General features: G+C 26.3%; 1 protein-coding gene across 2 annotated transcripts in view; it reads left to right on the top strand.

The window, feature by feature from the left end:
• The window catches only part of LOC112685423 (probable cationic amino acid transporter), a 107,923-nt gene that overhangs the window by 48,488 nt on the left and 33,926 nt on the right, over positions 1 to 25,509 (top strand). For both annotated transcript variants that reach the window (XM_025557299.1, XM_025557292.1), the window contains exons 3-4: positions 8,838 to 8,991; positions 13,941 to 14,168. In XM_025557299.1, coding sequence (XP_025413084.1) covers positions 8,838 to 8,991; positions 13,941 to 14,168 — 382 coding nt within the window. The remainder of the gene's footprint in view (positions 1 to 8,837; positions 8,992 to 13,940; positions 14,169 to 25,509) is intronic.

Below are 25,509 nucleotides of genomic sequence, written 5' to 3'. Positions count from 1 at the left end.
AATGTGTTTTTATTATAATAAGAATTGTGCTCGGAGAGCTCAATGACACTAATAATATATTTGTGCTCGGAGAGCTTATAACGAATAACGGATAGGTCGCGTCGACGGGAATAAAGACCTCGAACGAACGATAATACAGTCGGTGCAATGCCGGAATTACTCTGACTATTGCCCCATAAACCGATGGTTATGTTGATCGATACAATGCCAGAATAACTCCGACTATTACACCACTGTCCAACATAAATCTATCGTTCATCGAGGTCGAGGGGATACTGTTTTCCAATGTAGCATAAGTCTGCCTGGGAAGGTCGTACTACAACACTGGAGAGACAGTAAATGGTGACTTTCCATAACGCCACGGTGCCTTTTATAGGTAGGTGCACCGATATCGGCGTCCGTTGGCGCGATGGATTTAGCCTGGTGACGGCAGTCCGAAATCCGTTGACAATTATAATTTCTTTTTATAAAAATAATACATTAATTAACTACGTAACATGCGCAAACAAACTCGATATCTCATTAAATTATAATAATATGAATAATAATCACAATAAGATAAGATACCGAGCGTCCGCACATGTTACGTAATTATTGCATAAACACTAAATATTTCTTGGGGCTCCATGAGAAAATATTGGCTAAAAAAAACCTCCGTGGCTGAAAAAAATTGAGAATCACTGCTCTCAACCATTAATTATTTATCAACATTTTATAATAAAAATAATTAAATAGGAATTCAAGCAAGTATATTTTTGAGAATTTTTTTTTTTAATATTTGAAAGATAAATTCAATATATTTCTAGTATAATTTCATTCCAAAATGTGAATAATGAACAAATATACTCCTAAAGATTATTAAAGAATGATTTGCCATAAATTGCTATGCTTTTTACAGGTTTTTTTTAATTTTTAAATTTTCTTGAAAAATACATAAAAATAATTCAGTTGATTTAATTAAATCATAATTTCATATTGAATTTCTATTCACTTTATAAGGGAATTTACTGCACTATTTATTTTTATAAAGCGGAGTTGCTGTGGAGTAAAATTATATAATAAACTGTGAAACTAATATTGCTTCCATTATCTATTCAGAATCTAAAACACATATTGGTAACACGAAACAATATTTGTTTAAAAAATTCAACCAAAATTATTTACTAGTTAAAAAAAAAAACAGTTCCTATGTATCTACTCCATAGCAAGTATCTATATACTGATGGTTAAATAATAATTCATATCCTTTGCCAATAGTACTTATGAACGTCAAATATAATAACAAACTAGTTTTCGACATCGTTTGCACTAAACATTTTTGAGATAACCAGACAGAAATATTCACCGTTCATATTTCTTTTCACTTTCGCAACGGGGAGATTAGAAAAATAGAAAAATAGATAAATATAAACGAATAGGGAGGTCTATTTTAATTTATATATTTTATCCTCTTTCTGTCTGTTTATCTCTAATCCACACATTTTGCTTTGTGTTTAAAAATGGTCCCTCTGATACAAAGATGTGATGAGATGAAATGCTGAAAGTAGAGTTTGGTGCTACTTGTGAGGCACGTAACCAGATGATAGTTGTGTAGTACATGAACGTGGCGAAATATTGATTAGACAGTGGTCTCGTTTGGGGTACACAGCGTGTATAGGTGCAAAATGATGGCCAGAAGGCGAAAATACCACGGAAGGGAGAAAAACGACCACATTAACATATCTCTTCGAGTGATATGTACTACGTTCCTCATGCATACGTCATGTACCGCGTGGTAATGTATGCTCCGCAGATGAAAAGAAAATGCTGTGGATGGGAGATAAATCAAATATACGCGGAACGATGAAATAAAATAAAGGAAATGGGAAATATATGGTTGACGGATGTGTATAAAGAAAACGTTCGAAGGAGTGGGAAATAAATAAATAAATAAATATATATATATATATATAGAAAGAGAGGGATATAGATAGGAATATAGGAAGAAGCGACGACCCAATTACGCGAGAGGTTACGCACCATGACAAATCGTCGTCTGTCACCTTCGGTTAACGCGACAACTGTTGAAACCTTTGCCCAGGCCAGGCAAAATTTTATCAGTGTTGCACGTGTGACCTACACCGGCTACTAGGACTCCACGGGGACCGAAGTATGCGTCACACTCGGTTTAACGTGTTTAAGGAGATATTTTATTGAATTGACTCTTTTGCCCCGAAATGCACCACAACGAGGCCCCGCAGAGAGTTCCTATAATACGTGTACACAACACGTATTCGTTTTAGTATTATTATTGTTGATAGATGTCATGGATCGTACCACTGTAGCAGAAAATTATATCAGATAAGGTACGTTGTGATTTAGTGTTGAAACGGTTGACAACTATGTTACTGATTTCCATCAACATACCAGTTCAGTCAGAGAGAAAAAAATCACGTGAAGTTGATTTTGTTTAGACTTAAATAAATGTAGGATTTTTTTTTTTTGTGCATGCTTACAGTAGTAGCTGAGATGTGTATCTGAAGTGTCTTGGATATTAAAATCAAAAACCATGAATACTATTCATTATTATTCATAATCATAGATCTATATTTAGTCGGATGGCACTACTGAATGCCCTCCCCCATCTGTCATTCTCGATATGTAAATACTATCAAAATTACTTATTGTATTGAATTGTTGTATAGATTGTAATTATGTTTTTTAAATCAAAAAAAAAAGATTTATATTAGTTGATGTTTACAAATACAAGAAACGTTTTTGGATGGGTTAATATTATGAAATGTTATATGTTGTTAGATTTGTGTTATTCAGCTACTGTACAATATTACGTTAATCAGTTTCCATCCCTGTTCCGGAATAAAACTTAGAACTGACGTCCGTTGGCTCAAAACATGACTATTACATTTATTTCGAGACATGGTATTTTTGAACGTCATTGCTGTATGTTCATGATCTACCGGTGAAGATATTTACTACACGTTTTTTTTCGATTTATGAATCGTGAAAAATATTCAAATCATAATACTCTTTTCAAAGTTTTCTCAATTCTGAATGAAAATAATATCAACTTTTCTTTCGTGAGTTTAAAACACTGTATTATTTACACTTAGTCATATACGCCAATCAAATCGTGCGTATAGACACAAATACACAATTTGAATTAGGCTAATACTTAATATAACACATGTTCCGTAATGGTTGAGTCACATGATCACTACAGAAGCTCCTTTATTTTCTCATCTTCTTTTTATATATAAATATAATTCAACATAATTATTGCTTATATCCTAGTATTGATTTTGGTATTGTTTAATACCTACAACACGTTTTAATTTCTAACTATTCAATGATAATTTTAAGCGGTTTGATATATAATATTAATGAAAGTATAGGATGACGAAATAACAGCAAACGTGCACACTGGTAAATTTTTAAGGAACTTTAAAAAGAAAAAAAGTTAGCATAAAATCTGATGTTGAATAATTCTACGTCAACTCGTTTCGGGGAAAACAAGAAAAAAAACACATTTTCAAGACGTTAAACCCGCATTAACCGTGACATTTACATTGCGCGTGTTAAAAATTTGTGACATTGCTGCTGTGATTCCCTTGATCCCAAGTTTGTGACTAACCACCATAATTTGACATTGAGGCAAATGAAATAACATAAAAAAAAAAAAAAAGCAAAATACATAAACTTATTCGTAACCTGCTGCAGATATACGTACAGCACGTAATGTTTCTGTACGATAAACAGAGAACTGATCGACATATGACAATATGCATATTTGTTCGATTTTTTATAGTATAGTAGTATATGGTAAAGGTCTGTAATACATCTAATATGGAACTAAACGCGATATATTTTAAATTTAAATTGTATTTTTGTAGTTAAGTAGCTCAATTATAATAATTATATATATATATATTACATTTAATTAATGTTTTTAATATGATCTCGTCGATAGTTCTGTCTATTACACGACACATTGAAATGTTTTTTTATACAATATACTCGTATATACAATATAAAAAAAACAATGAACTATATTTAAATAACTATTTATGTGTTAACAAATAAAATTTGGATGAAATTCGTTTTAGATATTATAATATTTAAATATTATACTTATGTTAATACTTTAACATAAAAATAAAGTTATACTCTTTAATAATTTATTTCATCACCTTGAATACTTATTGTACCTATTAGAATATATATTAAAAGGAAAAATATAACATTCGAAAATAAACAAAAATATAAAAAGCCAATGATAAATTATTATAAGTTTTAGAATAATTATGAAATTATATATATATATACATATACTTATTTCTTATTACAAGGTTAGTGAATGGAGATTATGATTGTTTGTGAACAAAATTTAGTAAATTTTTTAACTTAATATTATTATATCATAAAAATATCATTTAAAAAATATCGTTGATATTAATAACTTCAACTTAGTTTTTTATTTTTTGTTTTTACTTTACCTAGGTATTTATAGTAGTTTTTTAGTATTTAATATTTATAAGATTTAACAAATCTTATTCAAAAATTATTGACCACAATAATTATTCAATACTTCATTTTACTAATTATTGTAAATATTAAAATGCACAATAATCGGTTTGTATAAGCCCGAAATTCCAATACTCACAAGAATGTGATTGGTGTCAAGCCTTTAGGTTTTATCGATATTTAAAATATTTAAAATATTTTTTATATTACAATAAATGCAGATTATTATTTTTACAATACAATTATTTATTTTATTATTTATACAATATTTTGTATATTTCTATGTGTATTATTTAGTACAATATATATTCTAAGAAATAACGATAAGAGTTTACCAACGGGAAAAAACAGACTAACGCTCAAGCAGACCCCTTTAGATATTTGGTAGCAATGTGTAAGTTATGGTTGTGATTGTAACTGAATTGGACATTTAAATTAAGTATATTATAAAATTAACATTTTATTATATATGATAATATGCATGAAATTGCAATTTTTATTTATATTTCAAAACCAAGCAACGTTTATAAAAATAAGCAGTATATTTGATGTATAAAAGAATACTTATTCATTTTACGGAAAATAAAAACGGAAGAGACCACCATGGGACGATATGAAACAATGTAAAATATTTGTATATTAAATATATTATTAAACAATTACAATTAAGGTACGTACACAACTTAGTCTAGAATAAAGAATATTCTCTTAATTATAAACCGATTACAATATAGTTTATTATTTTTGGTTATCTATTGTTAATTTCAGTCAAATAATCAAATATCATAAAATAATTTCATAGAATTTCATTGCTTTATTTATTTTCATATTTTTTTTTTAATTTTTTGGATTTAACTTTGATATACCAAAAGATATCGAAACGAAATATCTATGTCACATTGACTAAAATTAATTGAAAATTAACGTTATTTTCAGATAAATTATAGCAAATGTGTAATCTTATAGAATGCACAGTAAATTATTATATTTCTTATCAAACCGTTTCTTTTAAGATATAATAAAATAATTTATTTGACGGTTGATCACGGTAATGTATTAATGTATGTTAAAATCATTGTTACCACATGTGTAAAGATACACAAAATTCGACATTTAGAATTGAGATGTATAGTTTATTAGCTGTAAGCTGGCGTTTAAAAGTATTCATTAGATTTGTTTTAAATTAATTAAAAATCGCGTTGTTAAGGTGTTCGACAACAAACCAACTTATACCTTAATTACCACACCTATACCTATACTTATAAATTTATGCAGCTATTGCTGATTTATCATTAATTGTCTGCGTTTAGGGCTCTTGCCACAGTGGTTTTAATACTGTAACAAATTAAAACTTTTATGAGAAAATTCTTTTTATTTTTCTTCTAACAAATATTTTTTTCGCGCAATGCATTTTTTTTTCCGTTTTCCTTTTAGAATATGCAAAAATAAAGTGGGCGTTCTAATTTTTTTGACACAATATAAAAATCGTATACTCGCAAGCATTGATATTATTGTTTTCATATGTTTATGTTTCTGTCTGTTTCCAAAAGAAACATATGCACCGGTGTGGAAGCACAAACGCATATTTTACATCAAAAAAACATTAATCGTATTATAGTACGTCGTAGTACAATACGGTGACGTAGTATTTACTTACCATAAAGAGTACATAAACTATGTATATTTTTAACGTTAAATATAAAAATAACAATACTCAAGTAGAATATAAAAGTATATCTGGTTGATTTCAAAATCTGAATTAATATAATTTAATATAATATTTTTATTTAAATATAAATTTTATTTTAATATAATATTTTTTAATATAATATTAATATTTAATCATATTAATATTATCATTTAGTTTAATTTTTTTAATCCTGTTAGAGAATTAAGTTATTAAAATTTGCTTATTATAATTGTAGTGATACGGTTTAAATTAATTTTAGTTTATCATGTCAAGTATTTATTATATTTTCTTTTTTTTAAATATTCTGTTATTTCATAAATATTATAAATATATATTGATTTTGAAAGTGTCAATGTATTGTGTGTAAAGTTGACGTTTTGACAAAACACGTGTCGAAACCATCGTTTCAATAACTTGTCAAATGGAAAATAAATATGCATCTAAGACATTGTTACTTCGTGCGACTTGTTGGTAATTTGTTAAACATTGCTATTTTACAATGCAAAACAAAACTACTAAGTTTATTCATTTTTCATCTCTAGTCAAAAATCTTAAAAAGAAATGTGATTTCCGTTATATAAATATTATTTTATTCTCGTATAATATAATTTATAGTAAATTCAATCATTATTATGTTCAAATAACAATATTATATACTCAATATATTATAATTCTATCTAAGTAACTTGTAACTTTCACGGTTTAATAGTTTTTGTTTACAATATTTGTATTATAATGTGTGTTGATCAACGATATATTACTATTGTTAATAGGTTATCTTATGAAAAATATTGAAATAAAATATGAAAACGGGGAATAATAAGAAAAAAAAAAAAAAATATATTTAGTATAAACATTTTTGGTTTTTCAAAGACTATGTTATTGCTCCAGAAGCCAAAAAATATTTGAGCTTTTATTTATTTTTTTTTTTTCGCAACCGCACAATAATCTATTCTAAAGAGATTGCGATCCATCTGTTGCGTGTACGTGGTATGTGTATACGTGTTTCCTGATCTGCAATTGAAAAAGTTTTCCGGATAATTAACGATCCCATTTGTTAATGATTTTATTTGGCATTCAATCAACCAATCACGTGTCAAAACAAACTGTTGGTTTCGGAAATACTTAATAAGTAAACATGATATGTTAATAATATATTACTATTCGTTCAACCGACTTTTGTGTGTCAAAACTGACGAGTGTAGCTTATACTAGATAGTATCAACATTTTTATAAATCATAACTGCAGCGCAATATGAATGAAAACAATTGTATTATTATTATTATTATTATTGTATATATTTATTATTTAACCATGCTGCAGTTTTCAGTCGAGAAATCGATCTACAAACCACTATCACATGTCATATTTGATCACACAATATTGTTGCGTGAAAAATTTATAAAACATATTGTACGTCATTGAACCGTTGGACTGCATGCGAGAGAAAAAGTTGTACGTTACAATTAAAATAGTGCAAGGTCCATGTGTAATATATATTTTTGCGATAGTCCGTATTATAATTATGAAAGAATTAAAAATAAATACGGCTAGATTCTGTATATTTTTTGATTCCATAATACAACGGATTTAATAATAATAATTTATAAAAAAATATTAGTTATTTCTTGTTACAAGTATATCAATACAAGTAAATTATTAAATAGAAAAAATAGATAAATGTTCTTGCTAGGTATATTATTGTACAACATACCGTGTAAAAAATATTTAGTAAGTCATCATCCCATACAAAAAAGTATAATAAAAATTAATATTTAAGGTAAGAAATTATTTGTAAATTTTTATAAATTATTAACAAAAATACTATTAAAAATAGTAATCATTTTAAAAAAGCTATTTATATATTTTATAACACCTTGTTATTATTTTAAGAATATAAGACACAAAAAAAATGTAATTACATATTTTAAATAAAATAATTCGTTACTATTTCACGAAAAGTAAGATACGAATGATAATTATTAATAAAAAAATCACATAAATATTGTTTGAATAGAAAAAAATCATAATAATAATATTCGACCAGTATTATTTCGTGTAGCATATATTATAGACATTCGTGTAGCAGAATTGCCTACACGACGTGCCGTGACACTCAAAAATCAATATCACAGTCCGGCGCCGCAAGTATACCGTTTTACACGAGTTTTACTCCCTAAAACCGAACCGTATAATGTGTACGATAGAATTATTTAAAAATGTAAATATAAATATAAACTTCATTATGATAACAGTATTTATAATAAGACGGTTTATTTAAAAATCATCACGACTAAAATACAATTGTATTGACATGTCGATTGATATTTGATATGAATAATATTTCATTTATTCGTTTGATTATCATATTACAGAACATTATTGCACTGTTTCGTGGTGACCATGTCTACTAATTATTATAAATCACTTGTTGATAAAGGTAATTTTCAATCAATCCGCATTGAAATAAATACTACCCAAACGGCATACTTACTATAAATAAGTGCCTATGAGAATAGCCTAATTGTTAATTACAAGATAGAAAAAGACATAAATATTGAATTGATATCAATTATTATGTCACTTGGTTAATTATGGTTTTGATTTTTTTTTTTTTTTTTTCAGAAATGTCTGAACACTGTTGACTTAACGTCGCTAGGTGTTGGATCGTGTTTGGGAACAGGCATGTACGTGGTCACCGGACTGGTTGCTAGAAGATTTGCCGGTCCAGCAGTTATCATCTCATTCATTATTGCCGCCGTAGCATCATTGTTTTCGGGTGAGTAAATAAAGAAAAATTAAGCTTGTTTATGCTCGATAAATCGACACGAAAATTGTTTGTAGAAGAGCTTACAGTACATTTCACGGAACTAGCGATTCCGCAGTGGCGCTCACAGTGGCGAAATTTCAGTGTGCCGCGGTTTCTCAGATTTGTACACAATACGCGGAAATTAGGAATACTGCACGGTTTTTAAAAAATATGAATAAAAATAATTATTTAATCTATTGTATAATATATTTTACTATACATTATATAATTTATTATAATATACTAAATTATACATTTTCTTTTGATGTTTTAACATTAATATTTACAATAATTATAACACATTTGAATATTTATATTTAAAATTGAAGTGATTCATCGTCGTCATCCTCGCTTTTGCTGCTATCGTCCGGGTTAATTGTCAAAACTATTGGCTCTAAAATCTGGTCCCTGAATCCTTCTTTAATAAAGTCTTCTTCTTGAAGACGTTCGCAATGATCAACACGTTTCAAATTGTCAACAGTAACGGATTCTATGGCTATATTTGCCAAGTTTTCAACATATGTGATTTTAAAACTGTTATTTTTATTTGCAATTTCCCCTTTAACCTGGGCCCATATCAACTCGATCGGATTATATTGACAATGATATGGGGGTAGCCGTATGACTTCATGCCCCATTTCTAGAGCAATTTCATCAAGTTCATATCTTTTGTCTTTCGGTTTTAAAAGTTTTACCCGTTCTTGCAGTTCACTGAGTGTTTCAAATGAAGCGAATTCCACACCATTTTCTGCAAGCCACTTTTGATAAGTAGCTTTATTGTCAATTGATTTGGGATAATTTTGAACGAGAACAGAATGGTAAGGGCAGTTGTTCATTACAATGACACAAGATTCTTCCAAGTTTTGCATGATTTCGATAAACCATTTTTTAAAAATTGTAGAGTTCATTTGAGTATGATAATCAATATTTGCTCCTGATTTATATTGAATATTAATTTTGCTCCTTTTACAAACCCAAATGCACTTGACCCCGCATGACAAATTATAATTCTACTTCCCTTTCCAGTTGGTACTTTTAATCCTTCTGTATTCTCTGGATTTTGCCAAACTGTTCCACGTGAATGATTTTGGTTCACCCACGTTTCGTCTAGATATACGACCGGACGAGTATCATTATTTTGCCTTAAGTCGTGCATTTTCCTTAAAAACCTGACACTCATGGCAACTATATCGTTTCTTTTCATTAGAAAACGACGGCCGTCATTACATTTTTTGTACTTAAAATGTAATGATTTAAGAATGCGCCACATGGAAACTTAGATCCCTTATAACTGTTAACTTTTTATTGATATGCAGTTAAAACTTTTTGTGATGTGGGAAACTGACCTTTATCGTAGAATTCGTGTACCGTTCTTCGAACAATATCTGCGTTAAAATCATCAATATCAGTTGCATATTTCATTCGTTTGTATGATTTTCGAGGAGATGTAAATGACGGACCATCCACGGGTTCTGCAGTAGTCGATTTGGCCCCTTCAGAAGTTATCCGTTTAACTGTACCAACACTAACACCACATGCTTCTGCAGTCATTTCCTGACTTTTTCGAAAAAATGTAGCTACAACGGGGTTATTTTTGTCATTTGCTAATTTTTTAAAAAAATTGTACACATTAAAAATTGTTTTTTTAGTCTGAGAATGTACGTCAGGTCGAATGGACATTTTGTTCAAAATTTTTTTCGCGCTTTTTCTCGGACACGTAGGTATGCAATGCAACCACAAACACAATAAAAACTCACTGATAAGTCATATTAAAGTTGTAAAGTTATAAAGTTTTCAATAAAAACAATCGTCTAGATAACTCCAATGATGTAAACATACCAACAAAATAATGTGGTTGTTATCATTATCAACAGTAATACGTTCACCAATCACCATGCGATTTAGTGTTTATCAAGGACTATCTATACTAAAGATACAGGGATTCATACAGGGATTCCCAACCACTGTGCCGCAGGTCAGGGCCAGATGTTCAATGGTTGATTGCTGTGTCATTTTTAAATTACTGCGCTTTTTTAGTAACACGTTTAGGAAACCCTCACGAAAATCTGCCACCGGAAGCACTACTGCGGAGTCGCTAGTTTCGTGAAATGTACTGTTGATATTTTTTCACTCGGTAAATTTTCAAGTTTTCAGAAGTGACTGATTTATTTTTAATACCACTCGATATCTTAACAATCAACGATTAAATGTTGATACTAGTCTGTATTAATAATTAATGAACCCAAAAATCTATTGTACAAAAATATATTGTCCAAATCGGAGGTATTCGTAACAGTAATTATTCCATGCACATTTTGTTGACATTCATAATGACATGTGATTGTACTAAAGGCCTTGGTTTAAAACGGGAATAATTAAGTACGTGAACATGAAGTCCATGTTAATGAAACATTTGTATTCACGTATAATTAATACACGTGAATTTTCAATCCGTAATCACGTATTATAGAGTTATTGATGTATTTATGGATATCTGTGCATTGCTCTATCATATATGATATAACTATCATATAACTACCATACGTGTCGAGAGAATTAATTATTATTATTATTAAATGCTAGTTAATAGTTATAGATAGGTACTTTTTAATATATATATAAAAGGGATTGCATAATACATATCACTGATTTATTATTATTTTTAAATGCTTGCCTTAATATCGTCCAATGCCCACTCATTCTATTATAGATAAGTATACCTTATATCAGCCATACCTAAACTTTTTTTATTTGGGCCACATAAAATATTATAAAATATTACATGGGCCGCAAGTCATCCTTATCGCAAGTGCGTGTGACTCACTTTGATTATTTTGTTATATTTTATATTTATAATAATATTAGTTTTGAAATTTATATTTTATATACATATTATATTATATTTTGAAAGTATTTATTGTGAGTACGCTCAAGAGCATATACTCTTAACATATATCCTTAATTTTATCAACAATTCATAAATTTGATGAGTAATCACAATTTGCCAACAAATATTTGCAGTTTGCACGGTTGACTTTTTTTCTATATTCTGTGTACATCATACATTATTCTTACATTTTTATAGTTATGGGTAAAAAGAGAAGTTGGACGTGGGAATATGCAAAACGTAAAGGAAAAAGCATTTTGTGAGTTATGTGAAGAAAATAAAAATAATAAATATTCTTGTGTTGGTGAATCAACAGGGTCTATAATGAGTTTTCGTTTTTAGTTTATTTGAAAATCGTGTTATTAATATACCAAATGTTACGCTAAATTGGCAGTGGATTTTCTGTATCTAAAACGACTAACTAATTAAGTACATATTAAAACTCTAAAATACGTAAGTATATGTGAATATTGATTTTTTAAGTACATGGTTTTAGATTAACGAATGTTAATTTCACGTGAATACATCAATTTGTGTATACCTGAAAAAAGGAGCTCTAGTGTGTACTAATCGATACGTGTACATAATACATAACTGTATCAATAACCGATATGTGTTGATTGTATATTAAAAACTATTTAATTTAGCATACGAATAAAAGAAAAATAATCATTACATTCTAAAACTTTACCTCGATATAAATCATTATGAATCGCTATGTATGAATCGCATAAACACGAATAAGCGGAGGAAATTAATCGTAACATTTTTTTATGGATATGCGCTATCATTAAAATAAAACATTGTTTGTAAGGGTGTATGATGAAAGATGTATGGAACGCTATACTGCGACCCAAGCAATTGTGAATTTTCGAAAAGCGAACGCGACAGATTTATTTCACCCATAGATCTATTATCTGTTTTAATTGCGCAAATCTTTGGTATTCTAAGCAGCTTAAAATGGGAGTACGTGGAAGTGGCGTTGCTGAACGTTGTTGGACATAATACACGTTAGCGCGATATATACATTTTTTTTTTAATTAAATTTTTCCAATTATTAATCCTCAATGCGACTAGCTGCAAAGTCCACTGAGAAGTTTTACTTCTGCAGAGCACATGTTCGTTACACTTATATTTTATATTTATTCTTAAAATCGTTAATTTTTGTACGTATTAAATATTTCTACATAATATTACACATAGTTAATTATTTTTTTAGAATAGAATTATAATTCTTAATTTCATTTAAATTTTTATCATTATGCTTAAAATATAAAAAAATATTTTTAACAATAAATTATGCCTCCAAATAACCAAATAAAGACAATAATTTATTTATTAAAATTATTTTCTTGTCCTATTTTGGCATATTTGATGTGCATTCAGTTTTATTTATTCAATCGTATTCAAGAACAAAATATAAAAAGGGAGTGGACAAACAGATATGTTTTTGACAACCAATATATGAATAAACTTTGTGATTGTGACCACAATGTTTGATAACAATTTATGAACTATCCAAAAAATATGTATACGTAGAGTCATCATTGATTTATTGATTGATGACTCGTTAAAATGAAATTTTTGATTATCAATAGAAGTAAAAATTTAATTTTGTGTTTATTTTTTTTTCTTTTTCATAAATAATCGATAAATATATTGAAAACGAGTTATTACTGTATTTTATTAAAGTTTGGATAGGTTAGGAATAATGATATATTTTAGTAACTAGCTTACACGATCGATTACTTAAGAGATCAAAATCAATTTAAATAACAAATATATTTATATGTTCCATCACTATTATCAGATTAAGAACCGTTCGGTATGTAGTTGTTTTATAAACGTTTTTAATAAATTTGAAAATATGTGAGTCTCTGGGTAGCTAAGGTTATGAATGTTCTATTATACAATAAACGCATGAAAAAGTAACTAATCGAATGGTTTCTGTAAAATGAATAATATTATTTCGGCGCGTTTGTTGTTCACCAAGATAATGTAATTTATTTATTTATTTTTCAAAACCTTTTAGGAGCCTGTTACGCAGAGTTCGGCGTTCGAGTGCCGAATACTTCCGGGTCCGCATATATGTACAGCTACGTCACTGTCGGTGAATTTATAGCATTCCTGATCGGCTGGAACATGGTGCTGGAATACCTCATAGGGACTTCGGCATGCGCGTGTGCGTTGAGTGCAAGTTTGGATTCGCTCACCAATGGCGCCATAAGCGCATCTGTCCAAAGCTCTGTGGGATTTCTAGGTGAGCATAATTTGATCAGCGTAATGCGTAAACAAGTATTTCAAAAGTGAGGGGTTATGTAGTTTTTTAATGAATCATAACTAAATCTGGACAGAATTCGACCGGTAATTAACACGGTCGGTACAAAAAACATATATTTATTTATTTTTTGTTCGCTTGCGTTTAAAATAACGCTTGTTTTGTTGTTATTTATTCTCTCGGTATATATTTATCTGAATAATATATTTAAACTATGTAATATAATTTACTTCAATTCGCGAATGGAATGCAAATACACCTGTGCAATTTTGTCTAAATTATCACAACTGAATGTAACGAAATATTTTTCTAGGAAAAGGTAATCTAATGTTTACGTTTATATCATACTAATTAAGACCGCAGCATATCATCTGTGCCATCATGGGTATTATACACAGTTGGATTATGGACTTTGAGGCAATAAAAACTAATAAAAAACACTTAAAATAAAGCAATAAAGCTCTACAAATATTCAATAAAAGCTTAAAAAACTATAAAAATATGTTTTAAGAAAAATATTATTCATTAAAAAATATAAAATGTCTTCTGCAAAAACTTTTACGAAATTGCGAAGACCAGCACAAGAATCGATATTTTAAGTGACAATTGGTAAGAAAAACGAACTACGTGGTGTTAAATTGAAACCAAACTGTTATTCTGCGTAGATAATATCCAGTACAAGATAATATTATTATGTTAATTGTCGTTTAAAGATAAACTAATCTACGGTAAATTATAACCTGACACTGGACGATAGGTTACCGGGAAATTACTGAAAAAATTTCTACTTATATAATATGTAACATCATCTAAGTGTTATCGATAAAAGTAAATAAAATATTATGAAATAAAATCAACTAAGCCATATCCTTGGAATACATTATGAAATATAAAATGAATATTATTATTATTTATATATTTATATTTTAATATTATTAATCTTTCAAATACGTTTGTATAGAACACATTTAAAAAGCAAAATACGTTTTTATGCATTTGATTCTTTGTAATATAGGTCAAAATGTATAGCTGTTATAGTTCTGTTTTAGAGTAATAGCAAAAAAAACAAGTGCTTTCAATAATCCTTACTCTAGTCATCGCTGATGGTTTTCATATTTTTTTATTTTATTTTTACAAACATAGAGTGATTTAATTTATATTTTTAATTTAAATGAACATTAAATTATTAAACCGGTATACGGCCTTTATACGATCAATATTACTGATAGTATTATTGATTGTGTGATGTGAGTACTGATGTACTATCAGTGTTAATATATGTATTTTATTTTTATTTTTTAAATAAATAAAAATACGATGACACTGCTTCATCGAAGTTCACATCTTCACTAGTCGAATGCCAAACAAACTCAGTATTGAAAATAATTTATACTGGTCATTTGAAAAATCCACTGTCAGTAATATATATATTGTTAATAATTATAGTATAAGTATTGCTGACTGTTTGCTCCGAATTTTATATCATTTTATACATTATATTTGAATTTCTATAAACTTAGGTTATTATTACAATATGATTACCATATCCCCAAATATCGTTATGATTATAAATTTTTGTTTATATATATGCAGATTATTATTACAATCATCAAACATTTTTATAATTGACTTTCTCATTATAAATTTGCATTTATATTTATATTTGCAGATTATTACTAAAATATGACTATCGTAAAATTGTTAGTAATACTATTTTTATGTAGAGTTATTCTTCAATAATTGCGTTAAGCGATACTGCCATATATAAACGCGGATCATTATTAAAATATATTTTTACTATACATTTTCAATTACCTGAACGAGTTATTAATATTTTTCTTATTATTTAAATTTAATATTTAAATTTACTTATCAATACTGTTGATCCAAGGGATATAAAAGGCCCGGAAACTCGATGAAAGTTACCATTCAACTTCTTTCCGAAATCGAAGTAAGACCTACTTGAGATGACTTGCATGACTAGGAAAGAAGATCTCCCCCAAAACTGATCGAGTGGTTTTGTGAACCGAGCAATAGTGCAATAGTCAGGTAATTCCGGAATTGCATCGCTCGTTCTCTTATCCTACTAAATAGGGCAATAGTTACAGTTATTCTGGTATTGAATCGGGTGTTAAACCACTCGAAAGTTTTCTTTTCCCGTCAATTCGTCGCTTGCGGAGCGTACCGTTTCTATCGCACTAGTCATTTCGACAGGTATACAAGTAATTTTAATTATTATTATTCTCTCTTATATCTTCACTGTCACTACGGCATGATATATTAACTACTGATTGTTATTCTATTTGGTTATTTTATTTTGTTATTTACTTACCTACTACTACGATATTGTATAATAAATATTTTTTGTTATTTTCTTTTGTTTTGTTTTTTTTTTAAATTCTTGCTGTCAGTACGACAGTTTTATCAAAAATATTTATTGCTATACTTATGGTTAGTTTCGTCAACTCTGAACTTGTGAGTGTCCCTTTAAGATATTTAGTATTATTAATTTGTAGATGAAAAAATATTATACAATGATACATTATTCACCATTCAATTGCATGGAACTGAAATTAAAAATAAAAAGATGCTTTTTAAAATTATATTCATGTTTGAAATGGTAGAGAATATACAAATAATTGAGAGTTCAAAGTGCTTGAAAAACTGATAAAAAAAAAAAAAAAAACATTGATTTGCAAAACATACCGCTATTACTTGGCACAGAATCTAAAATTAGGATCATTAGCATCCGTTTATTATCGATAAAGATTTTCATATTTATATTTTACATAATTACATAATTTCATCGCAACACTTATATATATTATAGTATATTTATAGTTATAAAATAATTTATATATATTTTTAAAATATTTTATTAAAAAAGGCAAAGTTTCATATTTAGGATTTATATAGAATAAAGTCTTGGAGAAATTGAATAAACTGAGATTGAAAAATATTTGAAATATATTTAATAGTAAATATTTTTTGTTTGAATTTTAAATCAAGTCTTTACCAACATTGAATTAAATTACAAAAATGTTCTCGAAATTATACAATATGTTTAACATATACTCGTATGTTTTATTTGTATTTTATACTCGTATGTTTAACATATACGAGTTTAAAAATTAGTCTTTCAAGTATTATTATGTTTAATTACGAAAAACAAAAAGTTATTCAGTGAACATTGTTAAATGAAATAATATGTTGTCAATATGCTTAATAATAATGTATGTTAATTAAATATAGCATAATTTATGATAAATATTAACCTAAAAATGTTACCAAAGTACATAAAATATAATACACCCCAACTTAATTTATAGATATATTTTTTCAACTCTAAAATTAAAATGACAAATTATTTTAAACATATTAAATATCTTAGTTTTTATCTTTAGTATGTAATTTATGTTCTATTTTATAAGTTTTCAGAAGATTAAATTATTTGATGTTCACAAAAACTGTGATAAACAACTACACAGTCATATAAAATTAAAATTATCTTAAATAATCTATTAACTTTATAATTTATTTGTTCAAAACAATAATTAATTTCACTTAACTGAAAATTTATTTGGGTTTTAAATGTATTACATTCACTTTTATCTTAAAAATTAACGTCTTTAATAATAAATAATATATTTATTATTTCTAGTTTAAACGTAATTATATTATTATATATAGAAAAAATATAACATTTCAAAATATCCTTATAAAAATTTTAAAAACGTGCATAAAATAGATTTCAAGAATATTTACAAATTTGAATAACAATTTATTAACATATCATTTTTATCACCAATACTATTAAAAATACTAACATTCATAATTTAACTTTGTCTATAAATTATTCAAGTTTATAATCAGATTTTACACTTAAATGTAAATTATAAGTTGAAATAAATATTTAAATCTTTAAAACCTCAATATTAATAATTAAAATAATAAGATAATTTTACATCAATCAATTATTTTTCATAGAGCTGAAAATATAAATAATATAATATATCAAAACGTGTATAAATAAACACAAATATACTACATATCTTCAAAGGATAGTTACCACTATTATTTTTTGGATATATTTGTAGCTATAAAGTTAAAATTAACAGACATATCAGTCATTATCTTCGTGACTCATAAAATATATAAATTATACCGGAAATTAACATTAAATATAATAGAGAATAATTAAATAACAATGGAAAAAGATGTACTACTTCCATAAGAGTAAAGTTTATTTAAACTGTATATGTGTGTATGTTTATATACATTAAAAAATAAATAATGTTAGGAATGTATAAGTTTCGAAAGGGATAAGCCTCAATGTAAATTTTGATAATACTATATTATAAGCGTGTTAACTAAGTCACTGTTAAAATATTTGGAAAATATAAAGTAATTTATGTAAGAAATAGTCATAGTTACACCAAAAGTTCCATTAGCTCGCTGTGGAGCACAGTTGAACTAAATTTATTAATAACAATAATAGAAATAAAAATATAAATGTATGTATATATATATAGTACACTTAATGAAAAATCTCTTCCGGTTACTATGTGTACACAAGCGCAACTAAGAATTGGACACCATACGATATAGTAAGTAGTAGTTAGTTTTGCAGTTAGAGGAAGATGCTTTTGACAGTCTAGGCTGTGGATACCAAAAGTACTTGCTGCGTAACAACTGAAATGGATTACTCGCTATCTCCTCTGTCTTAAAAAAATTGAATTTTGTTCTTACAAATACTATACTCTAAACGGAATAGTTTATGTAGTAGAGAACATTAGGATAACATGTGACTTTTAAGATGGTAAAGAACATCAAAACGACACGTTTTATTTTGATTACAAATTTAAGGTACTTAGTGAATGGTTGAAGCGCTGATAATTTATATTTAAAAGCCTCATGAAATGTTTTAATAGTGTTTTAAATCTTAGACATAGTGACGAAATTCATAAGTTTAAGTAAAATATGCAGTGGCTTATAATTATGACTAAATACCGTATAGTAGAATAATGAAAATATTATTAAACGGTATTTAAACAATAAAAACTATTTCAAATAAAAATCATTTATAATGAAATGTTAATGCATTATACCTTTTAGCAATAAAATGCAATTAATAATGTTTTTTTTTCTCGAAAATTCCATATTATAAAATAGTTTACACAAAATGTTACATTACATTTTTCTCGCTAAATCCTCCTGTAAAAATGACAATATATTTATTTATGCATGTATGCAACGTACTTTTATTTTATCATTTTCATTCATTTATTTATACAATCATTAAAATATTGTGCAAAAATCACATTTTGTGTTTTTATTGGAAATATAAAAAGTTATTTTATCATACAGAATAATTTTTGTATATTTTTTATATCCTTTTTAAGATTTTTTTTTATTTATAGAAAAACTTTTGATCAAACTAGAATAGACCATTATATATTTAAACTTTTATTTGTTATTATTATTCTGGAATAATAATACTCGTAAATAATAAATAAATAATATTAGTTTGCGTGAACTACTGAAAATATTCACTGAAAACGTAAGTGTTAGCCACTATTGATATTAATGTTTGTTGAATAATTTAGCGAACAATTATCTTTCATATTAGGCATTGAAATATTCTTACTCAATACATTTTATATGTCCACGAATATAAAAAGAAAATATTGATTCCATTAATGTCATTATTGTTAATAGTTTAGTAATTATAACACCGGAAAAATTAAAACTCTGTTAATGCATTGGAATAACCATTTAATTATTTATTTATTTCTTTTACTTTTCATTTAAATATGCATGGGTACAATTTTAAATCAAATATTTATAAGTTTCTGTTCCTATCAAAAATTAGCCAAAAAGTAACACTCTATGAAATCAAATAAATTTATTGAGGTATGAGTTGATACTAATAAATACAAAAGTTCGAAAAAGTACTGTAATGTATAAAATATAAATTTCCAATTTTAGTTAAAGTAATCATTTAATTCGATATTTTATTATAAAAAATATGAAAATTGCAATAAGTTATAATTATAATTATTAATATTGCGTTATATTAATAATTTTATGTAATAAAATATCATAATTTATAGTTATTATTAATTAGAAAAGGTTAGAAAGTAGTGTTTTCTAATTCATTATGAACACTGTCTATGTAATATTTTTTAAGTAAAACTTTTTTTTTGTTGGGCTTAATAACTGTATCATTTATATGTGTATATATATAGGATTCACGACAATTGAGTGCTGTGAAAATTAAACTAAAAAAGTTAATTATTAATTTAAAAAAAAATTATTAGTCATAGTTAATAATACATCATATTTTAATAATACGTTAGTATGGTTAATAATACATTAGTAGTCCTAATAAAATATCAAATAAATACATTATGAGTAAAGTTAAAATATTTTGAGCAATGCCTTTTAAAAACTGTTCTGTTGATCTTGAATAAAATTGTTCACAAATATTTTTTATTCTTATTTCTGAATCTTTGTATTTTTTTTTTTTCTTTTGTTTTGGATCATTACCTACAATAAACTGGTTAATTTTCACTCGATTCAACTTTTCCTCTTTTTTTTAAAGCGTCGAAAAATTTCCAAATTGATGGATCAACTGCATTTAAAATTAATTTAAATGAATTATGCAATCTTTCAATGGCATTTTTGGTCCTTGGTATGTCATTTTTAATCAAACCATAACAGTTCCATAATTTTATCGAAAACTTTGGGGATCTTCGTTGCCTGTTACGACTAATATGACCTATCCATACATCTTCAAAATAGTCTAAGACAGGTCTCAATATTGTTTCATATTCATTATAAAAATTAATTTGTAATAGGTCTTCGAATGCAGTAATAACAGACTCTGATGGAATATATGCTAATGCATTTAACATTTTAATACTTTAACGCTCAATTGTCGGAACACACCATATATATATATATAGATATATATATTTTAAATTGTTCCCAAAGTTTTTTTTAGTCTCATTATTTTTGTTGATAAAAAATGTTTTCATAAGATTTCAATCACACCTGCGAAAAATTACTCAATAATATTAATCAAAAGTATAATTCACGTTTATGTATATTAATATTCCGTAGTTGCTCTAAGTTAATATTTTAATTAAGTATTAGTATAAATTATTTGAAACAATTAAAAATTAATTAATAATAATAACAACATATAATTAAAATATGTTTAGTTAAAAAGAAAAAAATGAAATTATAATTTTAATATTCAAGTGGAAATTTTTTGTTTTTGTGATTAGCAATGAAAGATTTTTAATCCCTTGAGTTATATATTTATTCAAATGTTTATTTTTCTCACAGGAATTAAACTTAATTAGAGTAATAAGCAAAGCAACTGTTCTAATGCGTTTATTTTTTAATACTCATTTTATGTTGTGTATTTTGTTTTATATGTCAACAATAAACAGTTCGTGATTCAATTTTTTATGGTCTTATATTATAATTAGCAACCACTATGTTATAATATACATATAAAATCATGTAGATATAATGGTATATATATATATATATATATATAAGATACAAATTTATTTTGTTTGAGCACTTTCTTTATCAAAACGTTAAACGTGGATATTTTTCCAAATTGTTCATATAAAAAAGTTTGAACTAACGATTATACGAGTACAAATAATACAAATATTTTGAAATAATTTAAAGAAAATGTTTTTTTTTTTTTTGTTTTGTTATTGTTGGTTGATAGAAAAATGCAACCAAATTTCTTTGAAAGCCGATTAATAATATAGTTATACAATTCATTATATTTTTACTATGCTCAGGCTGGTCATAGTTTTTTGAATATTAACATAATTGTAGTTTATAGAATTATAAGCTTACACTACATTTTATTGTTTCAAAAAAATTCTTGGAAATAACAAATATTAATTCAAAAATTATAAAATTAATTAATTTAGTGAATTCATAATGAAGTTCAATATTTTTGATGGTTTATTAAAAACATATGCTTATATATAGGCAATGGATTTATATGTATATACATATTTTTATTAAATCAAGATATTTAAGATTCGATAAGAAATGTTCATGATTTAAATCATTCCTATTACTATGATGCTACATTTATTTTACATATTTTTACATATTTCATTAATTTGTAAATATTTTTAAACATATTTTATCATTTCATCATTCATACGTCTTCTTTGTATAAAAGTACAAGAAATTATTTCAAATTTAGATCCAGTAACTTCTATCGCTATTAGAAAAGCACAAAATATTATGCAAAATGAAACATTAAAAATTAATTTAATTTTCATCTCAGTAAATTTTAGTTTTATTGCACATACATTTACAAAATTAGAAACAAAAATATGTCCTTAAATGATAGTATACAAATGGTCAAATCAACGATTGCAAAATGAAAACTCGTTAACGGACCAATAGGAGATGTTGTAAAAAAGAAAACGCATGCTGTTATAGAAAAAAATTCTAGGCTATATTGATTTTAAATCAATCAATGACATAATGAGTGGCAGACACCCTTCTAAAAATTTATAATTATTACCTTCTGATATTATGCGCTTCAAATATGCTTTAATCAACCGATATAGGTTGATGTGAAACGATCATTTAGCCGTTTTAAAAATATTTTCAGATCTAATAGGTGACATTTAATATTTGATAATTTAAAAGATATTGTAATAATTCAATGCTACAAATCATTTTGATAATTTAATAATTATAATTTTTTTTTTTTTTAATTTAATTTTTTTCCTACATATTTGGATTTTTTTAGCACATATTTTATCAATTATATTTACATACATATGTAAATATTTTTGTATTTTTATTACATATAAATCCGTTCCCTACTTATATATATATATATACTTTTTGAAACGAATTTTTAATTTTGTTTCTCGTATAATTGCATTAGAAGTTTTATTAAAAACAAATATCAGTTAGTTAAAAGATAAATAGGTATCTCTCTCTCCCAAATTTGAAGATTTATTGAATTTAGCCTCAACGTTTTTTGATTTCTTGGTTGAAATTTATTTGTAATTATGAATATGATATAACTCTGTATACATTTTAACTACACGTACGTAATGAAAAGTTTAAATATCGTATTAATATGGTTTTATTGCTCTCGTATGTTTATATGTTCAGCCTATATGAATTAAGTTATATGATAGATATTATGTTTTTTCATCTATAGTAATCAGTTTTATGGTATAATATTAAATCTTAATGTATTGAAAACAGAATCACTATAATTAGCAATTAATTAATTGTAAATGTGTATAAAAATAACTAAACAAATATTTTATGTATAGAAATTAATAAATAAATAAAAGAGTAAATGTATGTATGGTTTGACTGAAATATTATAATTTTAATTGTAATTTAAGTCCGATTTAAAATTAAAAATTCATCACCGAATATACACAAAGAGAATACAGTCAGGATTTCACTCTTCGAATTTAATAATAATATAATAATAATTATTAATATAATATAATTATATAATAATTAATATAATAAATATAATAATAATCAAAGATAAGCATTAATGAGAATTAACTATTTCCTAATTTTTAATTTTAATTCGATTTTTTTATTGTTTTATAATACATTTTTAGTTACATAATAAAGTTTTCAATCAATAATATTTAAACAACTACTGCAACTACTGTCACGTAAATTTATTTATTTTTTAAATACTTTAATTTGAAACACGATAGTTTATTGTTATTTAGAATTACTACTTCTTAACTGTGAGGAATGTTTAACTTTGTATACATTCAGAGAATGGTTCGTAAAATAAAAAAAATAAAATAAGTTATTGTGAAATAACTTAATGTAGAAGTGCAATTTTAGTTATTTCTTAGGATTATTTTTTTAAATTATTAAAAGTATTTTATAATTATAACTGTTGAAATTAATTATCCATTTCGTTTTATTTTTAATAGATATTTTTTAACGTAGAGGAATCATTACTTCTTTTTTATAGCCAGAAAAAAAAAATGTATAATGCATATTATTTGATACAAACAAAAAATAATGACAGAAATACATCGCTGTCTAGTATATATCGTTCAACTTATGGTTGTAGTCAGGAAGCTGCGTTTTACTTACAGCAAGAGGAGTTTAGTATTTTAATCGTTACAGCTTAGTGTTAATACAATGAGTTTGCTATTTGAAACTTATAGTTGTAATTATTTCAACGCCATGGTCCATATAAAAAAAAAATATTTTACTTAATTACAGATTATGAGTAAAGCGATGAATGTGGTTAATAATACGCTACGTTGTAGTTTCGAATGTATCATAGAATACTGAAGTTCTTCTAATAATGTCAACAGTAAACTAAATGAAACGATTAATATGCCACCTGAATGGCGTGTGTTCGATGACTGCTTTGCGGTTCATTATGCCCGCCATTTAATAATGTGGAGAACAACATACTGTTTTGTTGAATGGATTCGGATAAAAATTATTAGGGATATTACAGCGAAATTATTACTGTTACCTGTTTCACAATCGTTCGACTAATTGAACTATAGAATTCGATCGATTAACTACCCTGTATAAAAGTACTTTGATTTTCCTGTTGACTGGATTAAAATACACACGAACCTCATTTATTTAGCGCACAAGTTGAATACTGATGATTATTTATTAAAGCCCATTTATAAGGATTTACGAATGTTGACCATTTACAAATATTTACTGGGTTTTCGCTTGAGGATCGTACAGACTCGGGATTTATACCAAACTGTGCAATAAGTTATAACAAATAACCAGTGTAGCTAGATTTGCAATCTAGTTTGTCACATCACAGATCCAAGGATTGTTTTAAGTCCTTCAAATGTACTATAGAAATGTTTCAAATTGCATAACTTGTATCAATTAATTGGGAAATATTATCTTGAGTTACAAGTAAAAATATTAATATAATACCGTTTTTATGTGCATTACTTTTCTAAGTAAAAGTTACTAACTGTATTTTTTCGGGCGAATTCTAAAAAAAATGTCAATGAGTATAATATACTTTTTTGTGACTATTTAAACTATCATTCATTCGCATCGTTTTTTATGCATTCGTGGTATCATTGAATAGTACAATGTTTTTTCAAATTTTTACAACATATTTTATTCTACGTTTCTCTAATAAATATTCTAATACCTATCCCTTTCTGGAATATAATTTTTTTTATATATATAATAGAATAAATAGGAATTTTATGGTAATCAATTAATAACAGCTGTATTCAAACTTCATCTGTACAATATTACCTGTATGGTAATG

This window comes from Sipha flava, unplaced genomic scaffold (assembly GCF_003268045.1).
Source record: "Sipha flava isolate LNK unplaced genomic scaffold, YSA_version1 107_pilon_pilon, whole genome shotgun sequence".
Lineage (NCBI taxonomy): Eukaryota > Metazoa > Arthropoda > Insecta > Hemiptera > Aphididae > Sipha > Sipha flava.
This window is presented reverse-complemented; position numbering and strand designations above follow the sequence as displayed.